Source organism: Triticum aestivum, chromosome 2A, assembly GCF_018294505.1.
Source record: "Triticum aestivum cultivar Chinese Spring chromosome 2A, IWGSC CS RefSeq v2.1, whole genome shotgun sequence".
NCBI lineage: Eukaryota > Viridiplantae > Streptophyta > Magnoliopsida > Poales > Poaceae > Triticum > Triticum aestivum.
Window position 1 is genome coordinate 774,329,703 of NC_057797.1, and position 18,497 is coordinate 774,348,199.

An 18,497-nucleotide genomic window follows, 5' to 3' on the forward strand; every position below is an offset into this window, starting at 1 on the left:
ATGCGTGTCGTGGGAGCGTCCCCTCGCAAATACCCTTTTCAATGGGGTTCACCATGTTTTTTTCATGCATTTGGACCATATGCTATCTTTAAATCTGAATTCTGTAACTGGAAATTATGAATTGAAATATTTTTGTATTGCATGAGGCCGGAACATAAAAGAATTAGGGAAACGTTTCCAGCCGGGCACCGGCCGAACCGTTACGCAGGTCTCACGCAAGCCGCGAGATGGATCGTAATCATGCGACCAGAAACAACGCACCCCTTCCCTTATCTGCTGCAGCACATATCCATCTTCCTTCTCCATCGCTCAGCTCCCCCACGCCCATCCCCACAACTCCGTTTCCCTCCTGCACCACCGGCGTCGCCGCAACTCCGGTCCCCTGTCTTGCGACCGTCCTCCTCCTCCCCCCCTCCGCCCTCAATCTCCCTCCTCCTTTTCCTTTCTCTATGATGGCCAACGCTCGCCCTGAATCCCGTGATCCCCGACGACCATCTCTCATCGGAGATGGACACGACGACAGGGGGGCGCCCTGCGCTGCTGCGATGCCGGAACCAACATCTATTTTTGCTACAACCTGCAGGCCAAAACGCTGGAACCGGCCATCTCGGAAGCTGAAAAACCGGCGAGACTATATGCTACGAGCGGCGAAGTGGAGCTCAACGACGAGCTTCAAATGAGAGGCGACCGGTGCTGCAACCAGCGTGGATTTGAGCTGGAACCGGCCGACAAAATAGCTGCATCCAGCGTGGATTTTTGCTACCGGAAACAAGGCGTGTTCCGATCGGCAACAGGCATAATGTTGAAAGCTTCAAGCGGCAAGGAAAAAGGCTTCAACTGACATAAAAAAAGCTTCAACCATGAAAAATAATAAACAAAAAAGCTTCAACCCGTGCAAAAAATCTTCGACTTGCGCGGCAAAAGCTTCAACCGGTGTGTAAAAAAGCTTCAACAGGCGAAAGACAAAGCTTCAACCATGGGAAAAAGCTTCAATGGGGTGGGAAAACAGTTTCAACCATGAAAAATATCTTACGAGTGACGCCGGAAAAAGCTTCAACCGCTATGTGAAAAAGCTTCAACCGTTGCCATTTTTTGCTACTACTGGCGCCGGATTTGCTACATCCATTGCGGCGGAGCTACGACCTACTACGGTAGTGGCTTTTTTTGTTGCAACCGTTGTTGGATTTTGGTACTACCGGCGATGGATTTTGCTACATCCATCATGGCGGAGCTGCGACCGACGGCGAGATGAATTTTTGCTGCAACCATCGACGGATTTTTGCTACTATCGGCGTAGACTTTTGGTACAACCGGTGACACAGAATGCTACAACCATACGGTCATGTTATGACGAGCAGAGGCATTTTGCTGGAGTCGGTGAGGTCGATTTTGCTACAACCAGCGTCGAGTGAGGCTGCAACGTGCTTCTAAAAAATCTTCAAATGGAGAACGGCTAGCTAACAATGGCGAGCAGCGGTGACGGAGCTGCATGGTGGTGCTGTGATGGGCGCGTGGCGAGTACGGCGGCGGGCTGCGACGATGCTAGAACTCTCCCCCGACGGTCCTGCAACCAGGAGGAGGGAGACATGCCCGGCCCGACGGAACTAGGGACGTCTTTTTCTTTTTGACCGGCCCGGCGGAGCTGCATATGGTGAGCGTCCCCGGCGAGCTGTGGTGGCGAGCGTCCCCGGCGAGTTGCAACAGCGAGTGGCCCTGGCGAGCTCCGACGCGGCAGCCAAGGGCGAGCACGAAGAGGCTGGACGACGTAGATCCATTTTTTCAGTTTGCGCGTGCGTGAAAGAAAGAATATGACTTGGCATCGACAATCTCGTCCGTTCACCTTTGCAGATCCAATGCTCGACAGCAGACCGGCCCAAATTTGGGCCGGTGCGCCGGCGCAGAGTACTGGCCAAAGAATTAATTGTACGTGGAAAAATGTCCATATGCACACAATGTAAGGGAAACAGAAATATTAAAGAAACAGAAGAGAAAAATGCATTTATCTACCTACTAATAAACCAGTGATTGCTTCATACGTTGCGACGTTTTTGCATAAAAGTCCCTCTATTTTTCAGAATTCAACCCGCAGTCCTTTTTAAGTCATTAAACTGAGATACCGTTTCGTTTTTGCAAAAGAAACCCTGTACTTTGGTATATTCAACCCGCCGTCCATACGTCTGATTTTATTATTTGGGAGCGGATCAAATCGGCGGCGACGGCGGCGACGGCTCGAGCTTGCAGGGGCTGGGGGCAGATCCGGAGGCGGGGGTCGCCGGTGACGACGAGGAAGGCGGAGCACGGGCAGATCCATGGCATCCACAGCTCCTGGGCACAAAGGAGACAGGGAGGCCAAGGAGAGAAGAAGGAAGAAAGGAGGGGTTGTGCGGCGACCTAGCGAGGAGCTCGCCGGAGCTGGGCGAAGGCGGACTGGCGTGGGAGATGGAGGGGTCCGGCGCAGTCCTTGCAGGTGGAGGCAGGCGTCGAAGCAGAGGACGAGAGGATCCCCGGCCTAATTGTGGCATGCACTCAGCTTCCCCGATCCATCCCCTCCTACCCATCCGGCCCTTCCTCGATGGCCCGCATGTGACGAGCCCCTACGCGGGGTAAGAAGGGGGATCACGCGAGGTGGAGCACTCCAGCCCCCTCCTAGCCCTACCACGGTGAGGCCTCCTTTCCCTCTCTCCCTGCCTGAGCCATAGGCTGGCGGCGCTGAGGTCGATCTGCTCATGCACACACTGTTGCTATGACATGATGACAGCCACGACCCACTCTTTCTTCCAGTTCCTTGTTTTGTGGTGGATGCATCCATGATTATTTGTTTCAACTATTGATTTTCAGTTTAGTCAATCAAACCCATTTCGATGCCGCTCTTTTACTTGTACAAATAAACTATTGTTCACTAAACTGAGCAGCTAGCTACTGGTGTCTCAAAGATTAAGCGCAGGTTGATACTTATGGTTAGGCCTGCCTCAAGTAGAGGAAGAAGAGGAGGCCTGAAAGAGAGAGGCCGCAAGGTAGAAGCCTTTTGATTAGGAGGCAGTCCAGCAAGTTGGACGAACTGCTGATAAAGAGATAATTCTATTCTGAATTTTTATCTGAAAAGCAAGATTGGATCACGGGTGTATGTTGGCTATGTCTCTCACGGTGTGTGGAACCAGTTATTGGTTAATTTCATCTTGTTTGTTGACATTGATGGTGTTGTCCATTGGTTTAACAGAAATTTGTTGAAGCTAAAGATGAAGAGGAACTCGTGGAAGAGGAAAAAAAATGACATGGTAGAAACTCATTCACACATATCAGGGTCATAGTGAGAGGATTGATCTGCTTGATTCGCTCCTGATGGTCGGTGGATTGTTTCTGGTAGGGCTAAGAGTTCTGTGAAGGTAAGATTTTGATCCAACCTATTAAGCAGTACCACACAAATTACAGGAGAATCTGTTGTTTGGTCCAACCTATAAAGGTGCCATATATGCTCAGTTGCTCACAACAGTGCTAATATTAACAAGGTGAATAAACTCCTGCTCTAGCGGAAGATATCCTTTATATTTTTGGGGTCACTGATACCTGTACAAAAACATAAGATGTTTTCCTAGATAACATCTTTCCTCCAAAATAATTTATATATCATCTAGACTTGGTTAGTTATAACTTTTGCTTTCTGTTCTTTCCACACGCTTCTGTAGGTTCAAATGACAATTGTTAAATTTTGGGACCTTAAGACTTTTTAGTTGATTGCATCCTCTAGACCGGGAGGTATAATAGCATATCTCAATTGTCTAATTGATGATTCAGAAAGCTCTGGCTCTACTCATGTATATCAATTTATATTCGGATTGTGAAGTACTCCTTCTATAAAGAAATATAAGAGCGTTTAGTTCTATAAAACATATTTATATGTAGTTATCCAACAAATTTATGTCCTAAAATCTTACAACTTCTCTTAAGCTGTTTTTTGCAGGAAAGCTGTATTTGATCATAACCTTGGCTTAAATGCAATTTAATTTCAACCTCAAATTTGGTGATTTTTTGAATGGGCACAACTGTGTCGGTAGAGGACTAGAGGTTGACAGTTATGAATTTTGTGATAATCTTCGGTTATACTGTTATATATAGCACTTTCCAGGTTATATGGTTCACATTCTCTGAGCCAATTCACAATGACCATTCCAGATTTGGGCCTTGCATTTTTAAATTATTTTGTAACATTTTGGTTGATCTGTGATGTTGCTCCTTAATTTTTTACATTGACTGGTGTAGAACTAAATGAGTGTTGCCATTCAAGGGAAGCCCCAAGCTTTTAAACAGTATATGAATGTTGTTAGCTTGGTCCTTCACAAATAAGTCCCTTGATGTGTGTCATCTGTCATTGCGTATAAGATCTGGTCTTTCTATTTTGCATTGATTTTTCTTCTCCCGGTGCACTGAATCTGCAAGGGCGTGTAGACGGCAGGATGAGCAGCAGCATGCCGGTGGTAAGACAGGGCGTGTTGGCGTACGCGAAGAAGCCATGCATGAATCTTCGTGGCGGATGCTTGCTGGCCGTAGTGGCAGCACCAATTCAAGCTGGGAGGCGGGAAGCTGGAGTAGCAGGAACGATTGGTCGTCCATTAGGCATGAACCCAACTCCACTGTACTCCCTTTTCTTTCCGTAACCAATTCTTTGGAGCAGACATGTGGGTACAGTTACATAGCCTGAAGATTGTTTGCTTTTTTTGGTTAGTTCAGATTTAGATTTCTCAGATATTCACTATTTGATCAATCGATCCATGTAGATCTCATTGACATCACTACAAGAAACCTGTTAATTCATGACAGATTTCGGATGACGTTCTCAGAATCCGTCACAGATAGGGTGCCCATCGATCATGGTTTCTCTAGTTCGTCACGGAAAACATCATGGATTAGCAAGATGAAAATAGGCCCCCAAAGCGGTAGCCCCGTTATGACGGACACAGAGAAACCATCACGGAAACAGTCATGGAATGAGCAGTTGGGCCTTTTTTTTATTTATACACCATCCAGTCCGTCATGAATGGCTCATGCTGATGTGCCATATGTTTTTTTCTTCTTTTGGCCAATATGTTAGTCCTTGCTACGTCCCGTGCTACACATGGTGCCATGCGAGCTTGCAGTAGTATGGGCCCACATGTAAGTGTAGCAGAGCAAGAAATGAGCCGAGACGATGCCACATCAGCTTCGCCGAAAAGTGTGGGTCCCACATGTCAGTATGACACAGAGAAACGATGCCACATCAGCTTCGCCGAAAAGTGCGGGTCCCACATGTCAGTATGACACAGAGAAATAACAAAAAAATATTAATAGCACTCAAGGTGTTCGAAATATGACTATCTGATGTACTGGCGTATAGAGGAAGTTCCATGGATTTACTGGCGTATAGAAATATGACTATCTGATGTACTCGTATGACTTAGCTGAGTTCCCTCTTTCTGTAACAAGGCTCTCTTTTAAAGTTGTTTCGCTGTCCTCAGTCCTCGTGATCTCGGAATCAGTATTTAGTTGATAACTATGGCAACAAAGGATAGTTTGCGAACAAGGTTCTCATCCCTTATATTTATTTTGGCACGGAAAAGCACTGTGGTTAAATCTGTTGAGTACGCCCATATAGCAGACTAGAAGTAAGCTTCATATGAATGGACCTTGAATGTTGTTATTGATAAAGAACTGAATATAAGATACATTTACAATTATGTGAGGAAGCGAGCATCGATTATAAGGAGGTAGAGATGTCCATGGTGGAGCTGGTGGACAGTATGGTACGTATAAGAGAACCGTGAGTGGTTGAGTACCAACTGCAGCGGCTTGGCTGCCTCTGAAAGTGGTAGCAATTCCGGGCCAGCAAGGCTCACGCGCGCCAAGATGAAAAGCATCAACCACGACTCCACGATGCCGACATGTACAGCGCCGCCGGCTCCGATGGGAGCTAATTAAGGAGTCACATTACATTAGTATTGCAGCGCACCAGACATGCTTAATTTTTCTATGAGCCAGGTTAAATTAATTAGTATTTTCTTTTAGGTATTCTTAGTGCAAAAATGTCAAAAAAGTGGATGAGCTTCCAGGTAAAACCGTAACAACAGTATATTTTCAGCTATCAAGCCTTTTGATTTGAAAAAATATAGTCACAATTATCTTCCGTGTGCATGTAAATTTCCATGAAAATTGACGAGATTTGTGCGACATTTTAAAAAAATCACGATATTTTTTTCTAGAGCATTAAAACATCAATCATAAAAAACAATTTTTGTGCAAATTTACAAGTTCTTGAAGCATCATGAATATGTACACTTTCAAACAATCCATTTGGTACGATCAATCTTTTTTGTGAATTTAAATAAGATCCTTTTCCTTCACTAAATAGCTTCAACATGGAGACTCTAATAGAGTAGAACTATATTTTGCGACTGGCTGGACAATTTGGACGTGATAGTAGGAGAGAAACAACGCAAGAAATAGGACAAAAACTTGACCGATAAGAAGGAAGGATGTCCAACAAAAATATGGTGATAACGCATGAATACCGGTGCTGGTCGACCGATTCAAAGGTTCCCGAGTAAAATAAATAGATACCAGACATAAATACTCTAACATTTGTGCTACTGTTATTACATACCATACAATTACAAGCTTGAAAATGCTGATAAAACCTAAAATACCGGGAACACAAAATCATATGGCAAAAAACCTAGAAAGCCTACGCGTGCTCACTACTGCGGATAAACATCATAGCTACACTACTCTGCTTAGATCGCATATAATAGTTAGAAGTGGTTTGCATATAATCAAACAATAAATTTGTGCATGAAATTATTTGTTTTGTAAAATTAATGATATAGTAGTTGAATGCAATCATTGAAGGTTTTTTAAAGAGAAATACAGTACCAGCGAGCTCCACATCGGTATCGGTCTACCTAATCATCATGTATCAATGGCAAATATTAACATGCTCCCTCTTACCCTCTCTTTTTACATGTGAGGTAGGTAGGTAAGAGTTAATCAGAGAGAGCATGTTAAGACTACTCTATATCAATGACACAGGGGAGTTGGGGTTTGAATTTGATGAATAAAGCAAAATAAGATCATGCAATCGGATTCGATGCATTATTTGAAGGTGAAAATTGTGGACAAACAATTAAAAGAAATAACTCGGGACTACAACTACATTTGTTTCATAGTGGGAATGGCAGATGAAACAATGCCACTTAAGAAAAAATATCATAACTTCATGGCTAAAGAGACTTGGACAAGATAAACAAAGTGAAAAAAAACAATCTACATGTATTTAAGTAATATATCTACATCAAGGTAGCCCTCAATTCATACATTAATAACTACAAATATGCATTTCCTTTTCAAACTATCATATTTAATTAATGAATGTTTCCATGTGAGAATTCTCAAAAGTTCTTTTATCTTTATACCACAACTGCACATCCAAATTATCTCACCTTAAGCACTCTGTTCTTTTAATTTTTTTTTGAGGGTACTCTGTTCTTTTAATTAAAGTGTGATTTTTTTATATCCTGGTGCAATGCACGGGCATATTTACTAGTATCTATACAAATCCAGACCAAACCGTGGCTGTAGACGGAAGGAAGTGGGCCTGTCTGTATATCACGAAACCGACCGAGCCCAAGCAGCGACCGAGACGCCGACCTGACCCGACCCCGACCCCACCCCCCACCATCAGCCTCTCCTCCCCCGCCGCCGCCACCACCGGCGACCACCGGAGCCCGAGAAGAAAACCGCGAGCGCCCCGCGAATCGAAGCGGAGGAGATGGTGGGCGCCTCGACGTCGTCGGTGGTGAACGTGTACCCGCTCGCCAACTACACGTTCGGCACCAAGGAGCCCAAGATGGAGAAGGACACCTCCGTCGCCGACCGCCTTGCCCGCATGAAGGTCAAGTAAGTGCGCCTCCCCGCCCTCGGCCTCCCTGATCCACTCCATGAACCGCTCTCGCCGGAAGCCCTGAACACTAGAGCTCGGATTATTCCCCGGGTCGAAGATCCCCGTCGTTAGTTTCGATTTCATCAGCAGAGTCCCCTGCGCTGGCGAGTTCCGCGGGGGAATGTCTGGAGGTGGCCAGATCGTTGCCTACTTTGGTCAAAATTTGAAATTTACTCCGCCTGGACGCTTTGTATTAGCTCAGATCAGTATAAGAACTCTGGAAATCGCTTCATGGAAACCTAGATCTGTGTGTTGATATATGAATTTTGATTGGATTTTTGGCTATCTATTCAGGGTTGAAAGCTGCCGGTGGCTTGAAATAACTGCACAAATGCAGAGCAATCTAGTTTACTCGATGTGCTTAGCAGGGGAACTTTAATAAGTATGGAGCTTGGCAAATTTTGTTTTTTGTAACGGCATGACTTGTAATTATGCCACTTTAGGTTACAAATTGTTCCTTTTACCATGCATTATTGTTGGGACAAGATCAAATTGTTGCATATCTGTAGTCAAATTTTGAACATCATGTTGCTAAGGCTGCTTGGTTTTAGCTCGGATTTAGGTACTGCAGAAATTGCTTCGTGGAAACCCAGTGTTCTGTGTATCTGCCTGTATGCTAATATAGGTGCTTTTGTTAGTTTGATGGCTTTCTGTTGAGGGTTGTAAGCTGGTGCTGGCTTGGAATAGCAGAAGAAATGCCGACCAATCTAGTTTATGAGGTCGACCATTTCCTCTCTGTTCGTGGTTACATTACTTTGTGTAGTTCCTTTACTAGATGTGCTTATCAGGGGAACTGCAATAATTATGGGGCTTGGCAGATTTCTTTTGTAATCATGGAGCATTATGTAATTAATGGTTCCTTATGTCGGAGTATACCATGGAGCATTATTGGAAGAAGACCAAATTTCCATGTTTTTAGTCAAATTTCGAACATCTTGTTGCGAATGCTGCTCTTATTTAGCATGGATTTAGGTACTGTGGAACTTGATGAAAACAGAGTGTTATGTGAATCTGTCTGTATGTTAAAAAATAGGTGTTTTTGTTAGTTTGATGGCTTTCTGTTGCGCGTTGTAAGCTGGTGCTGACTTGAAATAACAGCAGAAATGCCGAGCAATCTAGTTCCTGAGGTTGACTACTCCCTCTTGTTTCAGGATTGCATTACTGTGTGTAGTTTCTTTAATAGATGTGTGTAGTAGGGGAACTACAATGGTTATGTTGCCTGGTGGATCCTTTTTTTTTTGCCAAGGATGTAACTTGTAATTATGGTGCACTTTGTAACAAATAGTTATAAAAGATAATTTGTTGGTAGAATGGCCTGGAATGTCAAGTCAATATGTATCATAAAGGAAATCCATATTGAAGCTTCGGTGGTTCTTCAATTGGTTGTGGGTTTATGTACATTCTGTTTTGTATCTTAAGTACCCTGCGAACAGCTTGGCTTCTTTGCTAAATATGTTTCTTAACCTTGTCCTGTCAAGTGGATCAACCAACTAATTACTTTGACAAATGGCAGCTACATGAAAGAAGGAATGCGGACAAGTGTTGAAGCAATCCTGCTGGTATGTTTCTATTCTTCCATCTCATCATTATGTTCATATACATTTTTGTGACTGAACACATCCAATTGTTGACAAATTTCCTGCAGTAACAATTGTTCAGTGGACGTATTAATTTGGCAAATAAACTGAAATATTCATTGCATTATCCTGTTCAGGTGCAAGAGCACAATCACCCCCACATACTGTTATTGCAAATTGGGAACACATTTTGCAAACTTCCTGGTGGACGTTTGAAGCCTGGGGAAAATGGTGAGTTTTCTGTTGCTTCACTCTTCTATTTTGTTCCTCATACATGGGGTCATCTGCTTTGGCTGTTTGCTTACGTGACTTGAATTCTACAGAAATTGAGGGCCTGAAAAGAAAGTTGTGCAGCAAACTTGCAGTGAACTCACCTTCCTTTCCACCTAACTGGCAGGTATTTGAGTCCAAGAGAAGTTCAGTTCCTTTTTTGTTAATGGTCAATGGCCATACCATTTCGCATAATTATGTTGGAACTGGTCACTTTGTACCTTACTGAATCATAGTTAATCCAACTGCACTGAAGACTATCTACATCTGGAAGAAATAAAAGATTGAACTGCGATTTCAGCTTCTTTGACCCATCTATAACAGTCATATTTATGGCATGTCCTGTGTCCGAGAGGAAAAATTTATAGCATGTCACTAACATTATATAGCTCCGTATGTACTATGTTGTGGCTGTGCCTAAATGGAACAGTGACACGGGTGCTAAGTGCTAACTACAGAAATCGCTATCACAATTTCCACTATTCAAAACATGAACCACCTACCATCACCCCAGCATAATTTCCTGTGTCCACATGCTTATGAAACAATATTCGAAGTGGACATCTGTAGAAGACATGCAACACTGACGTGTAGTCTTTACTTACCGAAGTATGAAATACGTTGAATCAGCATGAACTTGCGTGTCTAGCTTCTTACAGTAATCTTGGGTTCCTGTCCTATTGACAGCATGCTCACTTTGTTGCTATGAGATGTTTTTTAACGTAGACCTTGTGTAATGTAAACTGTATCCATTCCTATAAAGCTGTAATGTGTTTTTCACTTACAGGTTGGTGAGTGTGTTGCTGTTTGGTGGAGGCCAAACTTTGAAACCGTGATGTATCCTTATTGCCCTCCACATATAACCAAGCCCAAGGTACATTCTTGCTTGAGAGGTTTTTTTACCATCTATTGTTGGGATTTGGGATTAGATAATGAAAATGACCAATGTGATGAACAGGAATGCAAGAAGCTTTTCATTGTTCATCTAACTGAAAGAGAGTATTTCGCTGTTCCAAGGAACTTGAAGCTACTTGCTGTTCCACTGTTTGAACTCTATGACAATGTTCAGGTAAGTGGCACTCCCCCATGCTGAATGTTAGCTTTCCTTGATGTTTAGAAACATTGTATTCATCCCTCGAGTGTGTCTAGATATATATGCCTTAATAAATTTCCAGTGACATGTTGTAATTTTCATCACAAGAATCTGACCCCATACAACTGTTTTTGTCTTGCTTCACATAAATGAATGATGGTACTATTGAATTGATCTCTGTGAGAAAGAATCCATCTCTTGTAGTTATGAAACCACTTCAATCTGGATTCCTTTTGGCACCATCAGTTTTTACCATTTTTATTTCTGTTTAACCAGGCAATAGGGATAGGATGGCTGTAACATGCATTTTTTTAATGAAATTCAGACCCCACACAAAGTTTGCTCAAGCATGCTATATTTTGCTCTGTGACTTGTATTATTACATCGTGCCGTTATCAAGGTTTTTGTGGTGAAAGTCTGAAATCTGTTTCTATTTGTATGCAGCGGTATGGACCTGTAATTTCCACCATCCCGCAGCAGCTGTCTAGGTTCCAATTCAACATGGTGAGCTCATAAGGGTGATGAGATAGTGTTCCCAAGGCCTCTTTCGGCAGCCCACTCCGAGCGTCTCTTCGACATCAAACTGGCTAATCAACTTAGCATGACTTGTTTTCTCAGTAACCATGTTTCCATGAATTATGCGGCATTCGCACTATTAGTCTAAAAACTAGACATGTACCTATGTTTGTTCTTTCATTTTGCGATTCCGTTAGTACATCTCAACTGTGTTGTATGTGTGGTGTATTTTGTGGTTGTTGTTCCGTGTTCTAATTTATTTGTGTATATGTACCAATGTATGTATTTATAATTTGCATGATCTGCTGTAGTAACTTGTCAGACTCGCTTTCTATTGTCCGCCGATGAATTGGGAATGTTTTGTAAGGAGCTACCCCTTCAAATTACAAGCTTCCTTATTATTTTCGGCAGTGTACCATAATCTTTTAAGCTTTTCGGTATTGTAAGCCTTTTTGAATGCCTGCACCCTTGGTCATGTATAAGTTCACGCATGTTCAGTAGGCTATGGATCATTACATGGCCCTTCAACTGGTAGGTGTGGATGTTTGCCTTGCTGAGCTAAAAGGTGACAAAAATCCTTTCAAAAAAAAAAAGAGGTGACCAAAATGCCAAAAGCATCTGTAATTTGGTCTGAGATCATAACGTTGCTGTTGTCTGCTTCACATATTCAAATAATAAAAACCATTTTAGTTATGCAATTTCTCTCTTAGACAAACCCAGTAAATTCCAGAAGAACATTTTCATTATGCAATTTCTCCCTTACACACCCCATTATATAATATACAGGCATATTGAGGAGCCTCCATCGCAGCCACTGTGTGGGAACACATGATGAGATGTTTGGGAACACATGATGAGCTCCTGAATCAATTATCCGTAGGGAACTCTGTGGTCAAGCATGGCGTGTATGGAAATGAACTTCGTAAGAATTCATAGCCTTCACTAAACCCATGGTAGCGTGTCGGGCGCATGTTTCCCAGGTATTGGAACTTCGAGCTACTCAAATGATAGGCCATTCCTCTCTGCAAGGACTCGCTCAGAAAGAGAACTTCTTCATGAGGGTGAAATCCAAGGATGTAAAAATCTTTGGTGCCAAGGACATCCTTATTTTCCTGCTTAGCTTGTTCTTTGTAATCTGGAGATGTATCACGAGGGGGATTATCGTTGACGTCTTCTATGATCCAAGACCCCTGAGCATCCGGATTGTATCTCAGATCTGCTTGCACACGGCCAAGGACAAGATCTGTCTCATACTTTAAGACCCACTCGGTAGGAGCATGAGCCTCGTCGAGGATCCATACTTGAAGCCAGCGATGAGAAGCGATTGATGCAAGATACACACCTTTCTCCGATTTTCCGAGTCGTTGTTGTGGAACTTCTTGGGCCTTGGTAATAATACCTTGGGGTGGCTTGATTACTTGGTACTTGCCACTTAACAAAGATATTCTGCAGATAAACAAATATATGTAGTAGTTACAAAATTACAAATTCAAAAACATACATATCTTATAGATCGAATGATATTTCAGTGGCAGTTTTTCTACTAAAAAAAGAGAGGATAATCCCTTAGCCTCAGCAAGCATCCATTGATGTTGAAGCTCCGAATTCATCCTATCTAGGTCAAATTTCAACCTTAAAGTTATCTGGGAAACGTCATATTTTTAAGGCCTCCCAGCGAACTCACTTAGATCCATCGGATCATGATCTAACGGAAGAGAATTCTCTGCACAGCTTGCCATTTTTTTGTGCGACATGACAATTTTCGCCATCGATCATGACAATTTCTGTAAATTTCACATGGCAATTACTTGAAAACGCATGGCAAGTTTGCGCGTTCGCTGGGAAGACGCTCCCATCGAATGTTCGTCAGATAACGCCGTCCAATTTCGAAGAGAGAGAGAGAGAGAGAGAGAGAGAGAGAGAGAGAGAGAGAGAGAGAGAAGGGTAGTACCTCATGACAAAATGGTGGTGCACGTAGAGGTGTCCATGCCAGTAGACGGCGCGTCTTTGGTTCATGGGAGACCAAGGCACGTCGGCGATGGTCCCGAAGGCCTCCCCCTGCCGCCGGAAGGACCTCTCCTCCCACCTGTTAGTCCTGGAGGAGTACACGTGCAGCAGCATCGGCGACGGCGGCCACTCCCACCCCGCCGCCCGTGGTCCCCGGCTCCAAGGAACCTCCGGGACGGCGAACACCTCGTAGTGCGGCGACACGGCGGGATCGAACGCGATGTAGTCGTAGTGGCGGAAGAAGAGCTCCTTGGTGTCGCGGCGGCGCGGCCGCGGCAGCACGGCCCACCGCCGCGCGGCCGGGCTCACCACGTAGCCGCCCAGCAGGAGGAGGAGGCCATTGCAGTGGTCCTTGACGAGCACGTCACAGCCCCAGTCGGGAAGGCGCCGGAGGAACTTGGCGGTGGCCACGGACGAGGCCGGCGAGGGGGGGCATGCGAAGAGGTGCGTGAACTCGCGGCCTTGGAAGTTGATGAGGATGCCGGCGAGCGGGAGGCGTGGGGGGTCCATGAGGCGGCGGGCGTCGACGGCGGCGCGCCAGGAGCTGTGCACGCACCGCGCCGCGGCGAGGACGCGCGGAGGGAGGCAGCGGAGGACGTCGGCGAGCAGGTCCTCGGGCAGCTGGTCCATGGCCATGATCGATCTGTGCCGTCCCGTGCTGTATCTGTGCGCTTTTGTGGACGCAGTCCGGATCCCTAACGAGACCGAGAGTCCGAGACCGACGCAATCCGGATGACTCACGATTACTCGTGAGCAGGAAAATTAACTGGCCGGCACACGTTCGCTTCGAGCTGGTGATTTCCTGCGTCGACGGCGGGCGGAAGACCATGCATGCGGCTGCCGGAGCTCAGCCACCTCCTGTCCCTGCAGTAGGGTTGCTGCCGCCGGCGATCAAGAGTTCAAGACTGTGTGCATGGTTTTAGGCTCGGCTGGAAGCTCGCTCCACCGCCTTGACGTCTCGCTGACCCCGCCGACGCCAGGGGGCGTGCCACGATCGCCCCTGCCAACGGCTTCGCAAACGACTCCGAGAGGGAGACTGCATCTTCACCGGTATGGTTGTGCCAAATATGCGTGTCCAAGCTCATATATTTGCTGTTTTTGCTATCCAAAGGTCAAATATATGTGTGTCCAAGCTCATGTATGTGTTGTTTTTGGTATCCAAAAGTCAAATATAAGATTGAACAGGCTCATGTATATGCTGTTTTTGGTATCCAAGAGTCAAATATATGTTTGTACAAGCTCATGGATGTGCTCTTCTTGCTATCAAAAAGTCAAATATATGCGTGTCCAAGCTCATGTGTGTGCTATTTTTCTGTGCTAGGCAATGGAGCATGATAAGCAAGCAGAGAAGGATTATGAAGAGGAGGAAGAGAATGAGGAGGAAGAGGATGAGTAAGATACTCTGTTTGAGGAGGAAGATTCTCATTTTGATGTCAAAGCACTAAGTGTTATGCTATGCAAAATTGCATTGTTTGGCTGTCAACGTTCAATATTTTTTGCCGTATAAAGTCCAAAGGAGGAGCTGTCCAAAATTCAAAAGCAATGATGCCCAATTCTTTCTTAGTCATATTTGTTCAATTTCTACACTTTCCATAGAAGAAAGCTTATTTTTCATCACTATGATCATTTTTTAAACCATAGACTGCTAGATGTTGCATTTTTAGCAATATAAAGTGCTTCTTTTACAAATTATGGGTTTAATTGCTGTAGAAGATCAAAAATGGTATGTAAAAACAGGTTCTGCTACCTCCCAGATGTTATGGCGCTAGCTGGCTCACGAGCCGGCTCGGTCTGAGAGGAGCCATTGCAAAAAACGAGCCGAGCCACCTAAAGTGGACTCGTTGGCTGAGCGAGCCGAGCCGAGCCGAGCCGCTCCAGAGCGAGCCAAAGCCAGGCTCAGATCAAGCTCGGCTCGGCTCGGCTCGTGTCCAGCCCTAGTTCCAGGCCAGTGGATCAACTGATGCCCAGCCAGAGTGGTGTTCATGGCCAAATCTTCTGGAGATACGCTTTTGAAGTGCTGCCGTTTTGATCCTATTATTAGTTATTACCCTCCTCATCTTAGTTTTTCAGTGCTGTTTGTTCTGTACCATAATCTACGTCTGTCAATGCTATATATGTTGGATTGTATTGAATGCGTTTTGCACTCCCCTACAGCCACACCACAAAATGCAAACGTGATCAAACCAACTTAATCACATCCAAGTGTCCACGTTACAACAATGGTCTACCAATCAGATCAACGGTTCAAATCAAGTGTTTTGCCATTAGACTACCCCAAAACGTCCCCATGCTAGACAACCCAATGATCGTTAGCTCTAGGAAAAAAGACCACGTCCGTGATCTAATCTCACTAAACCGACCAACGCCGCCGGCCGCCGCCACTCCATGCAGTCTCCCCGATGTCTACGCCCCGGTGGCCACAGTCTTGAGGACACCTCGGCCCACTCCGTCCATTTCATCATTGCCTCCTCCAGATGAGTTGCACTGTCTGCTTCTCCTTTTGCACTCTCTTGCTCTACCACCTTCACATTCGGTACATACTTGATCTATTGTGGGTTGCATCACAGCTGGCTCCTCCATACTTGCATCTTGGCTCCCAAAAGATACTTCCCTTCTTGTAAACACAAATTTGCTTACATCATCATCATCTTCTGCATTATCTGGAGGATACACTACTTGCTAGGAATTGGGTGTGCCACATCTGCATCTTCAGGCTGAACATATCTGCAATTTCTGGCTCATTTGATTTAATCTTGCAACGACTAATCACTAGAGGTAGCTGCCTTATTGGGAAATTGACCACATCATCCTCAGTGAAGTTTGCATTCAAACTGTCATCGTGGTCAAGATATAGACTAAATGAGTAATGGCCAAGTGACACAAATGTAAGCATCCAATCTGTGTCACTATCTCCTTTGATTTCTCTCAACACATTCCTCTTGATTGACATAATGGGAATGCAGTAATAGACCTTGAGCCTGCCTGCCATCTGCCATCCTATCTCCTCAACTAGGTGTTCAATCATGATTGGAGACCAAGTATCTGTATCAACTTCATCATACCATAGTTCATGACCATTGAGATAAGAACAATTGCTACCTTGCCCAAGAAATATCCACATAGTTAAAATGAACTAAAAACTTCTTGCTGCGCTTACTTGCATACATCAAAATAGAGCACAACAAAACAGAGCCTCAGAAACACAGGCAAGCAACCACCTTTGAGCACCAAAAACCCTATTAACACCAAAAACCCTATACCACCACTGTATGATCCAGAATCTACTCAGCCGTTTCTACATCCAACAAAACATAGCGCATATACGTCTTAATCCCCTACAGACAACAAACTTTTCCAACCCAAAACCCTATACACCGAAACCCCCCAAATCTTGGTCCAAAACCCTATCCAAATCTTCAAATTATAGATGGCCATAACTGACTAAAAAACTCAACATCCACAATGCCAAAACCTAAATTTCTATCCTAGATATTATAGCGCAAGAACCATGAGGGCTTACTGTAGTTGGGCTCCGGAGCACCATCGGATCGACAAACAAGCGACATCCCGCCGAAAGAGCTTCAGTGACGAGATGCGGCACGCCTCCGCCGTGACTCTCACCCTTCCCCAAGAACTGGCACCGGAGATGGTGCGCTGCTGCCGACAATTGCCTCCACCCGCCTCTTCCTGCGCCACCTATCCCCTCCTCCCCTTTCATTATGATCAAAGCCGAAGAGATAGGGAGATGGGAGGAATTACAGAGCAAACTAGGGATTTTCTTGTAAAAACATTGGGCAACATCCCGCAACCACCAGCTAGCGCCTCCCACTGGTCAACATGTGGTCAAATCGAGCAACAATGAGTGGCATACGATGAACAGTGACTGTATAATCACGTCTTGTCGTATTCAGTGACCGTATTGGATGTACTTTTAAGTACAGTGACCAAAGCGTGCTTTCTTCGCAAGTTCAAGCACCGCCAATGCATTTTACTCCTTTTGGAATGATTCAATAAAGGCGGAAGTTGTTGGTTTTCAAAGTATCATATAGATGTGGAGGTAGATTATCTTGGCACGAATGATTACCAATAGAGTAACACGGGACAGAAATGGTGATTACACCCAGGAGGTGGTTAAAACAACGTTATTCCAGATATTCCCAAGAAAGGTGCTGGGGCCAGATGGCTTCCCAGCCCATTTCTTTCAGTGACATTGGGAGTTATGTGGGGCTGATGTCACAACGGTAGTTCTAAGGATTATTAATGGCACTGAATCGGTAGAAAGTATTAACGAGACTATGTTGGTTTTAGTACCAAATGTAAAAAATCCCACCCTTCTGTCACAGTTCATGCCTATTTCATTGTACAATATTTTGTATAAAATTGCTTCGAAAATCATATACAATAGGCTGGAACTAGTGTTGCCAGAGATAATACCAGAAGAATAGTACGCGTTCGCCCCAGGTAGACTTATTACTGATAACATAATCACTGCTTGTGAATGCTTGCACTACATGAAAAGGAATACTACAAAGAAAAACAGAAGTTTGCGCCCTAGCTATATATGATGATGTCATATGATAGGGTGAAGTGGGATTACTTGCAAGCAATAATGTTGAATCCGTGTTTCACAGAGCATTGGGTGCATATTGTCATGAGTATCTTGAGGTCAGTTACATTTTCTATTTTGTTCAATGGCAAGAAACTACAAGAGTTCAAACCTTCACATGGAATTCGATAGGGAGATCCAGTATCACCATATCTATTCCTGATAGTAGAAGAGGGTCTTTTGTGCCTCCTAAAATCTATCAATGAGTCATCCAACTTGACTGGTATTAAGGGTGCGTTTGGATCCCTTGCCGGTTTACCTTGCTAGGCAAAGCTAGGCTTGCCGATGGAGGCTAGCCGATTTGGCTTGCTTGCTCGATAGAACAAAAAGCAGGAAACCGCTGGCAACAAGGCAAGCTAGCTCAGGAACCAAATCCATCGCTCCCTTGCTTGGCCAAGCTAAGAAAGCGCTTGTCGGATAACCAAACACACCCTAGGTGTCCCCTTCGGCGGCGCCGGTTAA

The 18,497-nt window shown here is 44.6% G+C and overlaps 2 protein-coding genes and 1 long non-coding RNA gene across 3 annotated transcripts; 2 read left to right on the plus strand and 1 right to left on the minus strand.

Moving 5' to 3' along the window:
- Positions 1-2,148: 2,148 nt before the first annotated feature.
- On the plus strand, positions 2,149-4,169 carry LOC123191129 (uncharacterized). The gene is made up of 2 exons (XR_006496721.1): positions 2,149-2,660; positions 3,218-4,169. It is a non-coding gene; the product is annotated as an uncharacterized lncRNA (long non-coding RNA).
- A 3,491-nt stretch (positions 4,170-7,660) lies between these two features.
- LOC123191130 (pre-mRNA cleavage factor Im 25 kDa subunit 2) lies at positions 7,661-11,871 on the plus strand. Its single transcript, XM_044603910.1, has 7 exons — positions 7,661-7,923; positions 9,480-9,525; positions 9,681-9,774; positions 9,867-9,940; positions 10,601-10,687; positions 10,772-10,882; positions 11,351-11,871. The coding sequence occupies exons 1-7, from the start codon at positions 7,796-7,798 to the stop codon at positions 11,420-11,422; spliced, it is 612 nt and encodes a 203-aa protein (XP_044459845.1). The 5' UTR covers positions 7,661-7,795; the 3' UTR covers positions 11,423-11,871.
- Positions 11,872-12,288: 417 nt separating this feature from the next.
- Positions 12,289-14,065, minus strand: LOC123038279 (uncharacterized). Its single transcript, XM_044462146.1, has 2 exons — positions 13,374-14,065; positions 12,289-12,868 (listed from the first exon to the last, which is right to left on the minus strand). Exons 1-2 carry the CDS (start codon positions 14,063-14,065, stop codon positions 12,289-12,291), a joined length of 1,272 nt encoding a protein of 423 aa, XP_044318081.1.
- Positions 14,066-18,497: the final 4,432 nt, after the last annotated feature.

Excerpts from the sequence above, each read along its gene's own strand:
- LOC123191130 (XM_044603910.1), top strand. The coding sequence starts at position 7,796 with ATGGTGGGCGCCTCGACGTCGTCGGTGGTGAACGTGTACCCGCTCGCC. Across the intron at positions 9,526-9,680 it reads GTGTTGAAGCAATCCTGCTG|GTGCAAGAGCACAATCACCC; the intron begins GTATGTTTCTAT and ends TATCCTGTTCAG. Across the intron at positions 9,941-10,600 it reads CCTTTCCACCTAACTGGCAG|GTTGGTGAGTGTGTTGCTGT; the intron begins GTATTTGAGTCC and ends TTTCACTTACAG.
- LOC123038279 (XM_044462146.1), bottom strand. The coding sequence starts at position 14,065 with ATGGCCATGGACCAGCTGCCCGAGGACCTGCTCGCCGACGTCCTCCGC. Across the intron at positions 12,869-13,373 it reads CACCACCATTTTGTCATGAG|AATATCTTTGTTAAGTGGCA; the intron begins GTACTACCCTTC and ends GTTTATCTGCAG.